Source organism: Dipodomys spectabilis, unplaced genomic scaffold (assembly GCF_019054845.1).
Source record: "Dipodomys spectabilis isolate Male_0828 unplaced genomic scaffold, ASM1905484v1 ptg000092l, whole genome shotgun sequence".
Lineage (NCBI taxonomy): Eukaryota > Metazoa > Chordata > Mammalia > Rodentia > Heteromyidae > Dipodomys > Dipodomys spectabilis.
The window spans coordinates 1,631,109-1,649,633 of record NW_024870769.1 but is presented as its reverse complement, the minus strand read 5'-3'; the positions used below and the strand labels follow the sequence as shown (position 1 = coordinate 1,649,633).

Sequence of the window (18,525 nt, the reverse complement as noted above, 5' to 3'; positions counted from 1 at the left end):
CATTTTCAACGTAGTATCTAATGAGTACCATTGCTGCATTTGTTCACCTTTTGTCCTTCCATTTCTGTGCCCCCTCCTTGCCTTTCCAAATACAGATAAACAAACAAGATCAAAACAAAGAGAAAGAAACAAGAACAAAGAGAAAAACCTCTTGTTTCCATTTCCTGGAATTCATTTCAATATTGTTACATTTTATTTCTGTCAGATACTTCTTTCAATACATGACTGTTTAGTTGGCCTATCTTGCCTTTTGATGTGGAATATATTAAAGTCGTTTTTCTGTTTGTTTGCTTTCTTGTGATGCTGGGGATCAAACTCAAGTCCTTGCATATACTAGGCAAGTGCTCTACCGTGGAATTACATCCTCATTCTGGAATATAAAGTATTGAAGATGAAACTATACTAAGCAATTACATTTAATTTTCTCCCATTAAGGGAATTCCCTCCCCCCCCACTGTGTGTGTGTGTGTGTGTGTGTGTGTGTGTGTGTGTGTGTGTGTGTGTGTGTGTGTGTGTGTGTGTGTGTGTGTGTGTGTGTGTGTGTGTGTGTGTGTGTGTGTGTGTGTGTGTGTGTGTGTGTGTGTGTGTGTACCGGTCTTAGTCATTGTCCTTGAGCTTTTGTGCTCAATTTTAGTATTCTACCACTTGAGCCATAGCTCTACTTCTGGCTTTTTGTAGTTAATTGGAGCTAAGAGTCTCAGGGGTTTTCCTGCTCATGTAGCTTTGAACCTCAAAACTCAGATCTCAGCTTCCTGAGTAGCTGAACCACCAGTGCCTAGCTAGAAATCCCTTTATTTTGTTCAACTGCTGAGTTGAGTCATCTAGCTGATTAACTTGGATATGTACTGTTTTGAATTTCTGATAATATATTTATTCATTTATTTCTGTTATGAAATCTGCTTCCCTCATTTGTAGGGCAGTTTTCCTGACCTGAACAGATTTCTTCTTGTTTCTATCAAGGGCACTTTTGTGTGAGAAAGCCATTTTGTATATTAAACTTCTGACTAATAAAATTTGATATATGCACACACATCCAACATGTCTTAACACACTGTTGGCCACTTTGGTGTCATCTATTTAATGGTAGCTCCCTAAGGTTTGAGATGTAGTTCAGTGGTGGAGTGGGAGTGCATGCCTAGCATGCCCAATGCCATGAGATTGGGTCTTGTATCCAAGAATTCAGGAAAACAAAAGAAAAAGAAAAGAGTGACTATCATAATATCATGCCCTAATGATGACTAACATGTATTGACTGTGGTTGCACAGTGTTACTTTCTATTTTTCTCACTAGTTTGCTATTACTATACCAGCAATTTTACAACATTTCTGATATTAAACCATTCTTTATTCAAAGAAGGTTCTGGTATATTCACAAATTAAAAGCTTCCCAAATTGCCTCACTGACATGGGCCTTCTAATTAACACATATTAACACAATCTCAAGAGTTTCCTTTCACTGTAAGAAGGAAAGTGTCTCTTAACAGAGAATAAGAACCACAGCAAGTTTTCCTCACCAATAAATTTCTGTAACTTCTTCCAACATCTTCCAAAATGATTTTATTTTAACATAGCTTAAAAATTTGACAAAGGTATACGTGTGACCACAGAGAAAACTTAACATAGAAGTAGAAGGTACACCACTCAGCTGCTATTTTGTAAGGTTGAATCTGTATGTTTTAGATTTGTGACAGGGAAATCAGAACTTCAATACAGAACACTAATGAACAGAGGAGGCAGACCTTCATATGACAGATAGCATTATTCTTTTTGTTTTAAATTATAGTTAAATTAAGTGAAGTGTACTTGAGAAAATAAATATCCCTGAATAGAGGAATCAGAAAATTGAAAAGCAAATCAGGGCATTCTTAACTACTAAAGAAGGAAAAGTGATCCCATTATTAGCTAACTATGCAGCTAGATAAGTATAGAATGTTTTGGGTCTCAGTTCAACTGTTACCTACTTGGAAAATGACCATATTGTCCTATTCTCTTCCTCTTCCCCTTCCCCTTCCATTTTCTGATAGATCTTTTCTGACAGGGTCTTGCTGCATAGTCTAGGCTAACCTCAAACTCATGATCCTCCTACAATAGCCTGATTTCTGGAATTATAGACATGTATAACCATTTTGGGCTATTAATCATCTTTCTAAGTACTATTCTTACCCATCTCAGGATGATGTCAAATAAATAATCTGATGTTTATTGATTTATTTCTCAAAGCAAAACAAATCCCTTTAGTCGTTGTTTTTTTTTCCCTACATGATCAAACTTAGCTTGTTATATGACATTTTATGATCTGACTCTCACTAGCTAGCTTTCCTTATTTTCTAGAGTCCCAGCATCCCTTCTACTAAAATTTCCTCAGGCTCTTTAATGTGATGTTTTATGCCTTCTCTACTTTTGCAACTTTTCTGTGTTTTCATATTAAAAATACTATTGCTGCAAGGCTCTGTTCAGAGGAATCTTTTTCTGATAATCCATCTTTTACTTTCCACATGAATTTCATTCTTGTCTTTTGCCACCTCTGGAACTTGCTCATTGCAAGTATTTGCTTAGCATACATTCTCCATGCTTAGATTGTGATTCCCTTTAGGAAGTACATTGTTCTCCTGTCTCTCTCTGATAAGCTTTTACTGCATAAATAAATGAATAAGTTTTAAACTCTTTTCATAAGTAGCTCTTCATTATTTACTACCATTGTATCATAAAGAAGGAAGGCATAGGAAATCAAAATTCTCTAAATTTGTTCTTTAGATACTAAAAGTAAGACAAGTGTCTTTTAGAGTATATGTTTTTCTGTTTTCCTTCTTATTTTTTATTCTTGGTTTCAAAGAGGTTTGAGATCCTCTCAATATTAAATGAATTTGTATTTAGTCTTTAAAGTTGGCTTGAATCAACAACATTTTCCAGAAGTTTATTTTTGTGTGTGGTACTGGGACCTGGTATAGGACCTGGTGCCTGCCCGGCAGGTACTCTACCACAGAACCAGGCCTCCAGAACAGTTTTGTGCTCAGTGTGTGTGTGTGTGTGTGTGTGTGTGTGTATGTGTGTGTGCTGATACTGGGGTTTGAACTTAGGGTCTAGATGCTAGATGCTGTCTCTTAACTTTTTTGCTTAAGGCTGGCACTCTACAAGTGAAGCCACAGCTCCACTTCCAGTTTTTTTTTGTTTTTTTTGTGTGTGTGTTTTTTTGTGGTTAATTGGAGATAGAGTCTCATAGACTTTCCTGTCTGGTCTGGTTTCAAACCACAATCCACATATGCCAACTGCCTAAGTAGTTACAGTTTACAGGTATGAGCCACCAGCACCCAGCTGTACTGATGTTTTTTGCCCCCTTTAGTTATTTTTCAAATAGGGTCTTGCTTTTATCAGGCTAGTTTAGACCACTGTCCTCCTATTTACACTTCCTAAGTATCTGGAATGACAGATGTGCACCAGTACACTCAGGTTTTCATTGTGATGAGGTCTTGAGGTTTGGTTTTTCACTGTTTTATTTTGTTGTTTGTTTGTTTGTTTTTGGTTTGGACTAACCTGGAACCATAATTGCTCAGGTCTCACCTCCCAAGTAGCTTGAATTATAGGCATAAATCACTACAACTATACCTAGCCTGAATATCAGAAAGATGAAACATATATGATTGGGGTAGAGGTGGAGGTAAGGAAGGGGGATGGATGAAAGGAGAGAGAAATAGTGGGTGAATAATGTATATATGTTAAAATGAAACTCAGAATTGGATTGGGAACAGATGGGATGAAACTGATTAAGATGCATTGTATACATAAATAGACATGTTGAATTGAAATCACCCTTTGTACAGCAGTATGAAGATAATAATATCCATAAAGTAAAAAAATAGAAATTTGTTGTTTTAAAAGAAGTAAATATTTATTATATAAAATTTAGAGAATATATGTAAACAATATTTTTATCCTGAAGTTTTATCAAATTCTGTCAGGAATTGGAGATCATACTGTAACAGTTCCATGTGATAAGCTTTGTGGTAGACAAATAATAATTGAATTGACCCAAGTTAGTAAGCCAACCAGTAAGAGATTCTGCTTCTTTTAGTGTGTGATACTGGGGATTGAACTCAGTGTGATTCACTTATTATTATATATCAGTACACCTCTAACTTTATAAATATTTTTCAGTTTTACTTGTTGAGAAAAATGTTATAGACAACTGTTTTGTTTGGAATGATTCTTTGTTTCATAGGTATTGTTATTATTGGCTTGTAAAATTTAAAAATATTACCTAATTTACATAAATTTTACAACAATATTTATTTGCAGAATCTGTGTTTGTGGATATCCTCGACAACATGTAAGAAAATACAAAGGCATGAGTAACAGGATACCAGTTTCTTCAGGTTTCATGGTGCAAATGTTAACAGGAATTTATTTTGCCTTGTAAGTTTATCTCATATACAAAGTATATCTTTTTTGTAATATGATAGTTTGTTCATTTTTACTAAAAATCTCAGTAGATAAGTGGCATTTTATGAAAGAATAAGAATCAAGATCTTGATAATAGTATTATTTAAAATTTATCTTTTAAAGTAGTGAGTACTTAGAAACCAACTAAAATGATATTTTTTTGTTAATTCAAGGACAGAATGAAATGAATGATGTTTAAATATACTCAATCCCTTTATTCATTTTTACTATAGTTTACAAAAAGGATTTTTCATCTGCTGAATATCTTTCTGTTTCCAGAATTTTTTTGCTCTCCAAAAGCATTTTAGAGTCTCTTTAACAGGAAATCTTTTGCTACTATTAATTACTGGTATTCAGTCTTATGTAATAACTTATGCATTAGTATGCATGTTTGAAGCTTATTACACATATACTGTGCTTTGTATTATACTCACTTGATTGTTTTATTTTCTCTGGTACATTATCAGCTTCTTGACTGAAGGCAAAATTTATGGCGTGTGAGCCAAATCTAGCCTGCTACATATTTTTGTAAACTTTTACTAAATCATAGTCATGCCCTTTTTTATTTGTCTTTAATTTTGAATAATGTCTTTGAAACTGTCTTCAATTTACTTATTCATTCCTTGATTTGACAGTCTACTGGAAGCCACTGAAAGCATCCTTCATCCTTTATTGTTTTAGGTCTAGTCTTTTCATTTGACTTTATCATAGGTCCCATCTCTGCTGAATTTTCCACCTATTGTGAATGTTGTCTATCTTTCCACTAGAACATTTAATATCTTTTTTTTGGGAGGGAGGGATCCGGTCGTGGGGCCTGAACTCTGGGCCTGGGCGCTGTCCCTCAGCTCTTCAGCTCAAGGCTAGCGCTCTACCACTTGAGCCACAGCACCACTTCCGGCTTTTTTCTTTTTGCTTATGTGGTGCTGAGGAATCGAACCCAGGGCCTCATGCATGCAAGGCAAGTGCTCTACCACTGAGCCACCTTTCCAGCCCCTAGAATATTTAATATCTTAATCAGTATTTTTTTTGTGTATGTGTGCCAGTTCCAGGGCTTGAACTCAGGACCTGGGTGCTGTCTCTGAGCTTTTTTCCTCAAGGGTAGCGCTCAACCATTTGAGCCACAATTCCACTTCTGGCTTTTTGATGATTTATTGGAGATAAGAGTCTCATGGATTTTTCTGCTTGGGCTGGCTTTGAACCTTGATCCTCAGATCTCAGCCTCCTGAGTAGCTAGGATTACAGGTGTATGCCACTACTTCAAATTCCTATAGTGCTGTTATCTTGCATTTATTTAGGGTAGAAGCTGGATTGTTGGAGGGTTTTCCTCAATATTCCTTTTCCATTCTCAGGTTTCAGCTTTCCCTGCAGGCCTGCCCCTCAGGAAGGGTCCCCCCATGTTTTTAGCCCTCTTCTAGCATTAGACAAGCCCTCTTGCTTGTTTCTAGATGTTGTTACACTAGGCTGGTGGTGATGGTGGGGGTGGCAAATGGTGTCCTCTGTTCTCTTGGTCCGGCCCATTGTGGACAGTATCTTGTTCCCTGTGTCTCAGAGATAGTAGTTTCCCAGTGTCCTTGTTCCTTCTCTAGTTGTAAGGGACCCCTAATGATATCAGCAGAGAACGATGTTTTCTTATTTCTTTTTTTTTTTCTTTTCCTTAAAGCTACAGTTGGTCTTCACCTATTTCCTAGGGATAAAAGGCTTTTTTTCTTGCTCCCCAGAAGCTTTAAACTTTTGTTGCACATGAAGAAATGGTTAGGCTGTGTCTCTGTACATTTCTCACATGAATGGCCACTCTGTTCCTTAGGCCTGCAAAACAGAGTGCAGCTTTCTTTGGTCCTTGGCCGTTTCGTCTTCCATGTGAAGCAGGAGGTTCTTGGAGAAGCCGAGGACAAGTGTGATTTTTCTCATATATGTGCTCCTAGAGGATCTGTACTCTCCTGCTAGCCTGTGAGACAACTTAAAGAATTTGGCTTTCAGGAACTTGTTAAAAATTTTCAATGGACTTTTCTTACCCATTTGTATCATAGCCTACTCTCTTTAGGGTTTAGGCACATAGTTGCCCTGTGGTCCCAACTCTCTGATGAAGTCATGACAGGTTACCTTGTGGTGAAGATTACCTGGATTTATCTTGATTTTAGGATGAGTGTACTGCACTTTCCAGTTTTTTAGGCTTCAGCTTCGCTTGAGCTTTTATTTATGGTGGTACTGAGGTTTGAACTCAGGAACACAGAGCCTTGAACTTGCCAGGCAGGTGCTTTTTCACTTGAGCCCTACCCATCATCACCTGCACTTTTGATATAATTTACATCTCTTAATTTTGTTGACAGATAAGCTGTTTACTTTTTTAAAAATTTATTCAGAAATGCTAAAAACAGAAGTGTTGTAGTTACATAAGACAGAGTATATTGCCTTTTGTATGCTTTTTACTTTTTATTAGTTAGCTAATATTTAAGAAGAGTTTGGTATACACTTTCCTTATCATATTTCTCTCATAATTACAATATATATTATGCACATTTCTTTTTTTCTTTTTTTATTGTCAAAGTGATGTACAGAGGGGTTACAGTTACATAAGTAAAGCAATAAATACATTTCTTGTCAAACTTGTTACCTCTTCCCTTATTTTTCTCCTTACTTTCCCTCCTTCTCACTCTCTTCACCCCAATTTGTACAGATTATTTCCAACATATTGTCTTGTGTATATTGCTGTTGCATTGGTTCTTTGTCTCACCATTCTGTCATTCCCCTTCCCTTCCCTAATTCAAATAAATGTATGTACAATACCAGGGTACCAAAATCAAATACATACTATAGGAGGAAGAACAAACAAAAGAAACAAAAAAAATCACCTAGTACATTAAAAACAACAACAAAGGAATACCTCTTGTGTCCATGTCTTGGAGTCCATTTTGCTTAGCGTCATCTTATGTGATCATATGTACATAGCTATTGAGCTTTTCTGCTCATCTGCTAAGATTATTCTAATTATTGCAAATAAGAGAAACCATGTGACCTATGTTTCTTTGGGTCTGGCTTACTTCACTTAATATGATTTTTTTTGCAAGTCTTTTCATTTCCTTACAAATGGGAAGCATATATATATATATATATATGTATATATATATATATATATATATATATATATTACATTTTCTTGATCCATTCATCTACTGAGGGGCATCCATTATGTACATTTCTAAATGACCTTCAGGATGTGAAGAAATAGTCAGGTACCAATGGCTCATGCCTACAATCCTAGCCACTCAGAAGTTTGAGATATGAGGATCATGGAGCCAGCCCTGGGCTGTGAAGTCCATGAAACTCATATCTCCAATAAACTACTAAAACAAAACAAAACAGAAGTGGAGCTGTGGCTCAAGTGGTAGAGTGCTGGCCTGGAGCCAAAAAGCAGGGATTGACCTTCAGGCCCTCAGTTCAAGTCCCAGAACCAGAACCAAAAAAAGAGAAAAAAGAATGTAAAGAAATAACTATACAAGATCCTAATGTGTAGTAGATTCGTATTAAAAGCCATAGGAATTACAGAGTAATTTGACTACAAAGTGTTCTGAGCATTATTCTAAGATATGTATATATAAAATCCTTTGACTTGCTTTAAAAGTATAAGCTGCTTTGAAATTGTTCTAGCTTTTGGTCTCTGTGCTATAAATAGTCATGTTCTTTAGAAAAGAAATGTACTTCTATAAAATTGTCTTTGCCGTTAATAGGCTTTCAGATAATAGGAATTCAAATATTTAAAAATACATTTTTAAGTGGAGTAGAATGTTACACAGTGTATTAATGTGGTCAATTACTTTCCTTAATGAACATAAGTTTCTCATATTTGTACAGTTATATTAATTTATTAAAAATAAAAATACGTTAATTCATTTGATTTAATAGATACAATGGAGAATGGGATCTAGCTCAAAAAGCATTGGATGATATTATATATAGAGCCCAGCTAGAATTATATCCAGAGCCACTGCTGGTAAGTGTCTCACTTAATTATGTAAAATTTTAATTTATGAATTTTCAATTTAGATCTATAAGTAGAGAAGTAGTCATTCATAGTATACTAGTATGCCACTGATTCATACTCCTACAATATTGAGGAAATACTATATTTGAAAGTTATAAGAAATGTTGAATGTTTTTCTTCATATGTGGAAGCTAGAATTAGCCTATAAATTAATAAATAAATGCATTAGGTGGTATGCAAGTATATATTTTATATACTTGCATATGTTTTATATTATATAAAAATATATACTTGCATACCACCTAATGCATTTATTCAAATAGTGGGAGAATTCAAATAATGTGATCCCTTAGAAAAGCAAAGGCAAAGTAACAAAATGAATGCTAGGAAAGGGACATTTGAAAGGGTTGGGAAGGGAATGAGGAGTGAAAAGAAGGGGAGAAAGGAGTCAAGAATTTGGTGTATATCCTACAAAATTTAAGAAAAGTTTGGGAAGGAGAAAGTTGGATAGGATGGCTGAGAATGTTGAAAGGAATGACATTGATCAAGATGTATTGTATTCATAAACTGCTTTGATAAATGACAACTCCTTTGTACAACTATTTAAAGATAATAAAACTAAAAAGGACATATATAAAAAATTAGACTTTTTAGTAACTTAATAAAAATAGACTTTTTAGTAACTTAATAAAAATAAACTTTTTGTTACAGGAAGTTCTTCTTAACATGAATTTGGATGCTCTTATTAATTATCATTAAAAATTTGGAAACCTAATTAAATACTTTGAAATTTTTAATTTCATCACATATTATTTTTAAGATTTCTTTAAGATTTCTTCTGAGCCTCTTACTCTTTATTATAGAGGACTTATGTATCATGAATACCTTAGAGAGAAATTCTTTTTATACCTGTTAACATTTAACCTTTTGTTTTATCTAAGAGTAAAATAATATGTCCATTAATGTCAGTCTTAAACTATATTTTTCCATTTTAGGTTGCTAATGCAATAAAGGCTTCGTTGCCTCATGGTGCCCTGAAATCTAGTAAGGAAGGTACAAGGTGTATTCAAGTTGAAATCACACCAACATCCTCTAGAATATCAAGAAATGCAGTAACCAGCATGTCAATAAGAGGTCACAGGTGGAAAAGACACGGTAAGAAATGTATAACTCTTCAAATTAGAGTACTGCCCACTTGTTCACATTTTTCTCTGTGCTTATGATGCTGGAAATTTCAACTTTAGTAAATAGTACTATAGTAGCTTGCAAGAAAAGATTGTCAAGTCACCTTTAACTCCTGATTTATTATCTAGAGCAATAAGGAAGGTGCAGCATACATATATGGAACATGTGTATATAATATATATAAGTATGTAGAACATATATATATATAAAACATATAAATATGTGGGTTTTTTTAAGCTATAGGCTTTTAAGTTTTATTTCAACAGAGTAGGAAAAAAAGGAAAATGCACTTTAAAATTAGTCATACATTTTGGGTTTCTATTGTTAAGTATTTGCAGATATTCCTTAATATTTATCAGTTTTCAATTAACTATTTAGCAGGTAAACTTACCTATTGAAGTAGAAGAACTACTAGGGACTTTAAACATCTTGTCTGAACTTCTTGTTAAAGACAGCACAAAATATTTCTTTTTTTATATATTTTATTTTAAGATTGTTTATTGTTTGTGTTATTATTCCTTCTTTTCTGCTTCATTTTATTATTTTAAATTATAGTGGAAGTTAATTTTATTTATCATGGTCTTTTCAGTGCTTCCCTATTACCCTCCCTTCTCTTTTAATTTATTCCTTATTTAATTGCATTTTTTATATCTTTCTTCTATCTAGAAGTTGTTATAGTGGCAAGGATCAGTGTAAGAAGAGGATTAATGTCACCTTCCTCAGAAGGTGACCTTTGGATTGGAGGCAAAACCATTCTTTGCTCCAAGCAAACATATGTATTAGGGGTAAAACAAAATCCAGTGTATATTTCTGTGATGAAAATGATAGCTTCCTTTGGTATACTGTATTTGGTTTCAGCACTCTCTGTGGCTCTGTAGAGGAAATGGGGAAGGAAAACAATAAGTCATGTAGAAAGCTAACTATGAAAACAGTTTACATTTTTTTCTCTCCCAGAATCTAGGAGATGGTACACCAAAAAAAGACTAAAGATGAAATTATTACCCTAGCTATAATAATGACTCAGTTTAACCAGTAATTGTTCTTGGCCTTGTTTTTTAAAAAAAAGTTACTGTGAGTTACTGAAAGTCCAGAAGGGAAACATAAAAGAGGAGTGGGGACGTTTGCTGTTAGGAAGGGAAATCATACTACTATTCAAGACATCCAATATCTAGGCATGTTTCAATTTCTTCAGTTAAAATCATGCTGTTGAACAAGATTAGATGGCAGGTATAAAGTAATTTAATCAAATATGGTGATACCTCAAAGCTCAGTGTTTCTTTTCTGGCATCATTGTCCAAAAATAGTTGCAGAGGCAACAAACCAGATTATATTGGGCTCAGTGGACATAATCACTTCCAAACTACTGCCCCTGGAAATATAAGAATAAATTTTAATTCCTTTTCCACTTTCCCTTCTTGCTGTTTAGGTGGACATATTGGGAATTAGGGGGGAGGGGAACATAGGCTGTGTAGTTTAAAATGTGAAAAATATTGCAGTACTCTTGTATTTGTGCATACGTGTGGATGTATATATGTGTACATGCATGTGTGTATGTGTGTATGTATGTATGTATGTCAAGGTATGGATTTAACAGAAGGAAATATTTACCATGCAATAAAATAGAAAGCATTTTCTAGAAATATTTTGTGGGAAAATTTACCAAAACGAAAGACAAATATATGGGTATCTATTAGACTCTTAAATATCTTATAGGTTCTTTTTTGGCTGCCACTTGAGAGGTTTGTACTTTGTAGTAGGGCTATTGCCTCATAAAATACCCTTCTTTATGTTTATTCAGTCTTCACAACTCTTAACACTTGAGCAAGTCCTATTAATGAGAACAAAATTGTCATAAATGAGGATGTTGAAGAGAACAAGCTGTGAAAAACCAAGTCACATATATGATCAGATACATAATATTGCTTAGCCTTCTTTGCCCTCTTCTATAGTGAAAATTCCCTTTATCCTGTAGACTATAAAATATTCCATGTCTATGATGATGATTATTTACCTACAGGTAGTTTGTGTTCACTCTTTTTAGGGTTGTCTTGATTTTCCTTCTGTGATCTGTTCCTATAACAAAATACACAAAGTTGAGAACTTACAATGAAACAAAGTTTATTTACTATATGATCAGGAAGTTTATTTAATGTATGGTCGAGCAACGTCATCTGTTTGACTTGTTAAAAAACTCTTGTGGGATCACACTGTGTGGGGAAAAGGAAACAAACAGCTGTGTAGGAAAGGTTAGGGGTCAGCTTGTGAGGTGGCCTTGCTTCATAGCAATATACTCTAAGTTACTGACCAAAGCCCTACAGCAATTACTTTCAAGGGCAGCATCCCCAATGACCTAAGTATCTCCCAACAGGCCCCACATCTGAAGATTCTACCACGTTTTACATCACATTGGAGACCCAGATACCAGCACATGAACTCTCCAAAGACATATTCAAACCATATTTAAGTCACATAGCACCTTCCTAGAGTAAATTTTCATTAAATTTCCATGCTCTGCTGAGTTAATTGAAACCATTCCTATTTTCTGCCTTCATGATCCTGCTCCCTGTTTGGGCACATTATTTTTCTAGGCTCTCATTCAACATTGGCTTTCTAGGAGAAGATAGGTATCTTTGATATTGTCTCTAACTAGACAATTCTCAAATTGTAAATTTAAATTTTTGATTTATACATAAAATTATACTTATTGTCTTTGACTGGTTTTCCAGCACACCAAAATTCTAGTATATAAGCCATACTTATCTCCTTGTACTTTTCATTCTTACTGGTACATCTTTCAGAGCAAATTTAAGGGCTATTTCTTTTGTTCTCCACAATTACTTCTGCCCCTGTGACTCATTCTTTTACTTTAAGAAATTATATACATAAGCAATTTTCCTCCCATCTTTTAAAATAGTTTTTTGAAATACCACTCTTTTGTTTTATAGAAGTCTAATTAGATTATGGCTACAAATAATAAGTGCTTATAATTTTAGCCAACAAATACCTAATAAAAAGCCCCATCCACTGGGCGCTGGTGTTTCACGCCTGTAATCCTAACTATTCAGGAGGCTGAGATCTGAGGATCACGGTTCAAAGCCAGCTGGGGCAGGAAAGTCTATGAAACTCTTATCTCCAATAAACCATCAAAAAAATGGAAGTGGCGCTGTAGCTCAAGTGGTAGAGTGCTAGCCTTGAGCTGAAGAGCTAAGGGATAGCGCCCAGGCCTAGAGTTCAAGCCCCATGACCAACAAAAATAAAAAATAAATATAAAAAAACAAAAAGCCCCATCCATTCCAATGCTTCCTACTATTCTTTACACTTGTATATTTGTGAGATGATTAGGCAAGTAAGTGAAAGCCATTTGTATACTTAAAGCACCACACAAAGGCTAAGAATTGTTTATCTTATTAGCTATACAACAATTATAGTTTTTAACTTTTTATTAATTAATTTACCGCTCAAGTGGATATGTGACCATTTGATCCTGTGATTGATTAGTCCTTTCATAAAAGTTTTATTAAGTTTTCTTAATTTGGAATACTTGAAATTTGAGACAGCAGGATCATGAATTTGAGGCCAGGAAACCCTATCTCAAAAGCCTAAAAGAAAAAGAAAAATTGTCAGTTTGTGAGTACTATCAAAAACCGAAATATATATATATATATATATATATATATATATATGTTATATAATGATAACAATCAGCTTAATGATTTTTGTTTTGGTTTTTGTAGCCCTGAAGTATAGTTCTTCTAACTTGTTTGTATGACTTATGTCACTATTAGAGTCATGATTTTAAACCTGTTGTTTTAATATCTATTATATTAATCTCTAGTTAATGTCAAAATAGAAATTGACATATAATTACAACTGCTTGCAACAAATGTGTATATTAATAAAAATAATTTTATAAATTAGATACTATGAATTTTTCCCTAATTTTGGTAGGCATATGTTAAATGGTTTTATTTTGGTAGCACCACTACTATTTATTTAGTGGTACTAGGTATGGAATTCTGGGCTTGCACCTACAGGCAAGTATTCAGGGTAGTAGTTCAGGCTAGCCAATGAACTTGTTATGTAGCCTAGGCTGGCCTTGGCTTCCAAGTGCTGAAATTATAGGTGTATACCACACAAGAGAGAGAGGGGAGGGGGAAGGAGAGGGAGAGGGAGAAGGAGAGTGGAGGGAGGGAGGGGGCTGGAAAGGTGGCTCAGTGGTAGAGCGCTTGTCTTGCATGCGTAAGGCCCTGCCATTCCTCAGCACCACATAAGCAGAAAAAAAGCCAGAAGTGACACTGTGGCTCAAGTGGTAGAATGCTAGCCTTGAGCTGAAGAGCTGAGGGACAGCGCCCAGGCCCAGAGTTCATACCCCAGGACTGGCAAAAACAAAACAAAACAAAACAAAAAAACAAAAAACTGTGATTTAGAAAATGTTAGTAAGTTTCTATCACATAATAAGATGTATAACACAGAAAAGTACTTTCTATTGAACAAATCTAAAGAATCATAGATAAATTTCAGCTAAGTATTTTTTAAATAATTGCACATAAATACTTCAAAACATTTGTAATTTTCTAGTTACTAAGTAAGGTGAATTCATAAATCTAGATAGAGATATGGGATATTTATTTTGCAAATTTGATTTTATGACTATGAGAAATATCTTAAATTAAGGAGAAATAAAATTGCTAATTGTTTTATAAAATTTTGAAAAACAAAGAGATGCTAGTAATTTTAAACTAAGTAGCTACTGGAATCACTTCTGTATCTACAATTGGAACTTATAATGTTTGTGTTTTTACTGTAAAATGTATACTAAGGAAACCTAGAAAAAAACTAGCTGGCAGCTTTATAAAAAGACTTAAATTTTTTAGTATCATTTGAGGAGTTCCATTGCTTTCAGTATATTAACTGCTATTTGAGGAACAAATTTTTCTGTGTCAATACAAATGAAATAAATAAATAAAACATTTGGACCAAAAAAAAAGAGCCTCTCCTTTCTGACCAAGCATTTTATGAATTTTTCCTGGCATTTTTATATAAAACTTTACATTCATGGTGAGCAAAATAAAATAGTGGGAAATACCATATGATATAAAGAAAAAGAACATATTAAACAAAGCTAAAATATGTTGGACGTGAAATTCCGTATAACACAAGAAAATTTGAGTAAAGAATCCTGGCTCAGCCAGGATTAGACTCAAACAAAAACTCTCTCTATTTCTAGATACAATGAAGTAAAAAATTTACAAATAGTGAAGCAAGATAGTTTAGAATTATTGTTCTTATGAGGCAAACACCCTTGCTTGAAAATTATTGTGTTCTACATTTTACTAAGGAAGCCTTTTATAATTCTTGCTGTAGTTTAAAAAGGTTTGCTATTTATTTTTGAGGCACTATTCCTTTGACCTTTTTATAAGCACAGCACATTGCACAACAAAGACAAAATAGGCCTTTGTAGATTGGTATAAACAGGTTTTTAGTAGATGTAGTTTACCTGTTTTAGGTCTCTCTGGTCAAGAAGTTCTCTAAGAATCATAAAGGATTCATCTGATCCAGCAATATCAATATGCTGAAATTTTATCAACAATCATATGCTAAAGAAATTTTTTTCAAAATGAGACCTAAAAAAAGATGAGGGTGTCTGAGTCTACTTCAATAAGTCTATTATTTACTTAGTATACAACAAATTGAAAAGATTTGATTGTTCTTTACTTAAGAAAACTGGTAATAATGGCTCTACAGTCTGAAAATTACTTTGGTACAGACTTTTTCTGTGTACCCAGATTGCTTTTATTCTTACTAGATAATCTACTTTTGGTTTCAAAACTCAGATTTTTTTTTCTTTTTGTGGTACTGGGGATTGAACCAAGGACTTCATTTAGGCTAAGCAAACCCCATGCTACTTGAGCCTCACCCCCACCCTTTTGTTTACATTTGCCTATGCATCTTTCTGACTCTGCCCAAATTGGCCTTGAACTCCCAATTCCTCCTTCCTTTGCCTCAAGTGCAGCTGAGATTACATGCCTTCTCTACCACCCACTCCGAGGACCCAGATTTCTGCCTCCTAGTCTGTATTTGCCCTTGCTTTGAGTATAGCCTTTTAACTTACTGATCCTTATTCTGTGTTTTTGTAACAGCTTGGATTCCTCTGATCTGCTGTGCAAATTACTAGCTAAAGTTGACCATTGCTACAGTGCTATCCTTTCTCACTTGGGACATATTTCATGCTCTGTGTTTTAAGTTACATATGTGACCTTTATTGACTTGTATTGATTCTAACAAGGGACGCAAAGTGTTTATCCATGTACCTTTCAGTGGTTGCCCATTGCAATCATGAAATTCAGACTGTACTCTATCATGTGTGGCCTTCTGCTTCAATCTTACTTTAAGACTCCTTTTACTCAGATTCACTAGACTTTTTTGCCATCCTTTTAATACACTAAATCATTTCTGCCTTAATCTTTGTCTCATTATTTGGGATGTTAGAGCTGAAATTCAAATAATGAAAAGAAACCAGTTTAAGGTCTTCCCCCCCCCCACCCCCGCCTTCAATCACACTGTTGTATAGCCAGCACTTTTCCATCATTCACATCTCAGCTCAGGTATGTTTTCCCAGACTACCCATCTAGCCTTTGTCCCTTAGCACTGTGCTTACTTTTTCCTCATTACTGTTTTCTTAATTGCATTTTCTGCCACTTAAATTTACTAAACTTCTCAGTTCCTACACTGCAGAGAGGGCAGTATTTTGCTATTTTGTTGTCTGTTGAACCCACAGTACCTAAAACAATGTGTGACTTAACTAACTATAGGTGTTCAACAAATTATAGTTGAATATATGTATGAGTGAATGAATGATAAAAAGATTTATTTGTTCTTTATTGAAATTCAGTATAACAATATGATAGTAAACTAGGTGGAGCTATTTACTGTTCTAGCACTTAAAAGACTTTCATTTTATTTTTCATAAATGTGTGTATTTTTATAATTTTGATCTATTTAAACTTTATTGAAATTTTACTTTTCTTTACTTAACATGGTCAAACACTTCCCTAAGTTTTTCTAGTAAATCCAGTTATTTTAGTGGTTACATAATACCACATTGAGCTGATACTCTGTCCATTTACTTAATCATGTTCTTGATAAAGTATTTGTTTCTAACTTTATGCTATTATTATATGTGCAGTATTATAAGTAATTCTGCAAGGAATAGCCTAGTAAGTATAGATATATTTTTCTTCCATTGAACAAAATTAACTAGAATGACAAAATGACTAGATTAAAGAGTATAAATTGTTTAGGCATTTTGTACCATTTAAAATGGCTATATTATAAATTTTAAGGGAATCTATGACTTACCTTGGCATTTCCTCTAAAATGCTTTACAATGTTAAAAATTGTATAATGCAAACATTAAAATATAGGATACTGGGGCTTGAACTCAGGGCTGAAAGCTCTCTCTTAACTTTTATGTTCTGGCGATCTACCATTTGACCTATATATCCACTTCCATTTTTTTGCTAGTTAATTGGAAATGAGCATCTCAGGCATTTGTTTGCCTGGGTTGCTTTGAATTTCTATCCTCAGATCTCAGCCTCCTGAGTAGATAGGATTACAGGCATGGGAACTGTCACCCACCACAAATTCTATTCTTAAATTTGTATTTCCTTACTAATCTTCTATATGCCTTTCTTGAAAGATTTTAACTGTCTCCCCCAAGCTATATTTTTGGAAAATGAAATTTTAAAAGAACTAGATTTTTTTTCGTGTGTGTGTGTGTGTGTGTGTGTGTGTGTGTGTGTGTGTGTTTGTGTGTGCTAGTCCTGAGACTTCAACTCAGGACCTGGGCACTGAGCTTTTTTGCTTAAGACTAGCTCTGTATCACTTGAGCCACAGACACACTTTTAGCTTTTTTGGTGCTTTAGGAGATAAGAATATCATGGATTTTTCTTCCCAAGTTGGCTTTGAACCATGATTCTCAGATATCAGCCTCCTGAGTAGATAGGATTGAGGGAATGAACCAAAAAAAAACTAGATTTTACAAAATAATCTTTTAAGTATTACTTTACTCTTTTTATATTACTTTTAGTATGTTATCAAATCTTCATTTATAGTGGCTATTTCACTTTTGCGAAACAAAGAACCATTACTTTGCCATAAAAATATATTCATTAGGGGGCTGGGAAGGTGGCTCAGTATTAGAGTGCTTGCTTTGCATGCATGAGGCCCTGGGTTTGATTCTTCAACACCACGTAAGCAGAAGAAGCTGGAAGTGGCACTGTGGCTCAATTGGTAGAGCGCTAGCCTTGAGCTGAAGAGCTGAGGGACAGCGCCCAGGCCCAGAGTTCAGGTCCCATAACCAGCAAAAAAATAAAATATATATACATATGTTCTTATTTAACTAGAAAAAAGCATGTTTACTGTTTACATTTTTCTTGTCTCCTACCTGTTTTTTAAACTTTACAATTAAAAATTACATCAATAACAAAAGATTTTCAATTCATCAAAATATGTATTGTATACTATATGCAAGCTAATTTCCTCGGTATTAGTTAGGTAGCAGTAACCAGACAAAAATTTCTGTCTTCTTGGAAGTTATACTTACCTAGTAAAAACACCTAGAAAACAAGAAAAGTGACTGTAAGTTAAGAGATTCATAAGTTCTAGGAAAAAACAAAATAGAGGGTATTAAAACTGCTGGGTTCTAAGAAAAGACCTGAAGGAAGTGAGGAGATGAATCCTTCCATACAAGGAGAAACATGTGTTGCTTGGAGGAGAGCTAGGAGATGATATATGTGGATAGGCTGGCCAGACTTACACAGGGGAAGAAGTGAAAAAGACATTAGGGAAAAAGATCATATAGCAGATATTTTTTTGATTATATAATTATCTTTAATCTGTAATTTCCCCAGGAATTATGTTCT

General features: G+C 34.4%; 1 protein-coding gene across 3 annotated transcripts in view; it reads left to right on the top strand.

Annotated features, from left to right (window-relative positions):
* Fam126a (family with sequence similarity 126 member A) overlaps positions 1 to 18,525 on the top strand; it is a 99,720-nt gene that overhangs the window by 52,444 nt on the left and 28,751 nt on the right. For all 3 annotated transcript variants that reach the window (XM_042684912.1, XM_042684910.1, XM_042684911.1), the window contains exons 8-10: positions 4,294 to 4,410; positions 8,338 to 8,425; positions 9,412 to 9,571. In XM_042684912.1, coding sequence (XP_042540846.1) covers positions 4,294 to 4,410; positions 8,338 to 8,425; positions 9,412 to 9,571 — 365 coding nt within the window. The remainder of the gene's footprint in view (positions 1 to 4,293; positions 4,411 to 8,337; positions 8,426 to 9,411; positions 9,572 to 18,525) is intronic.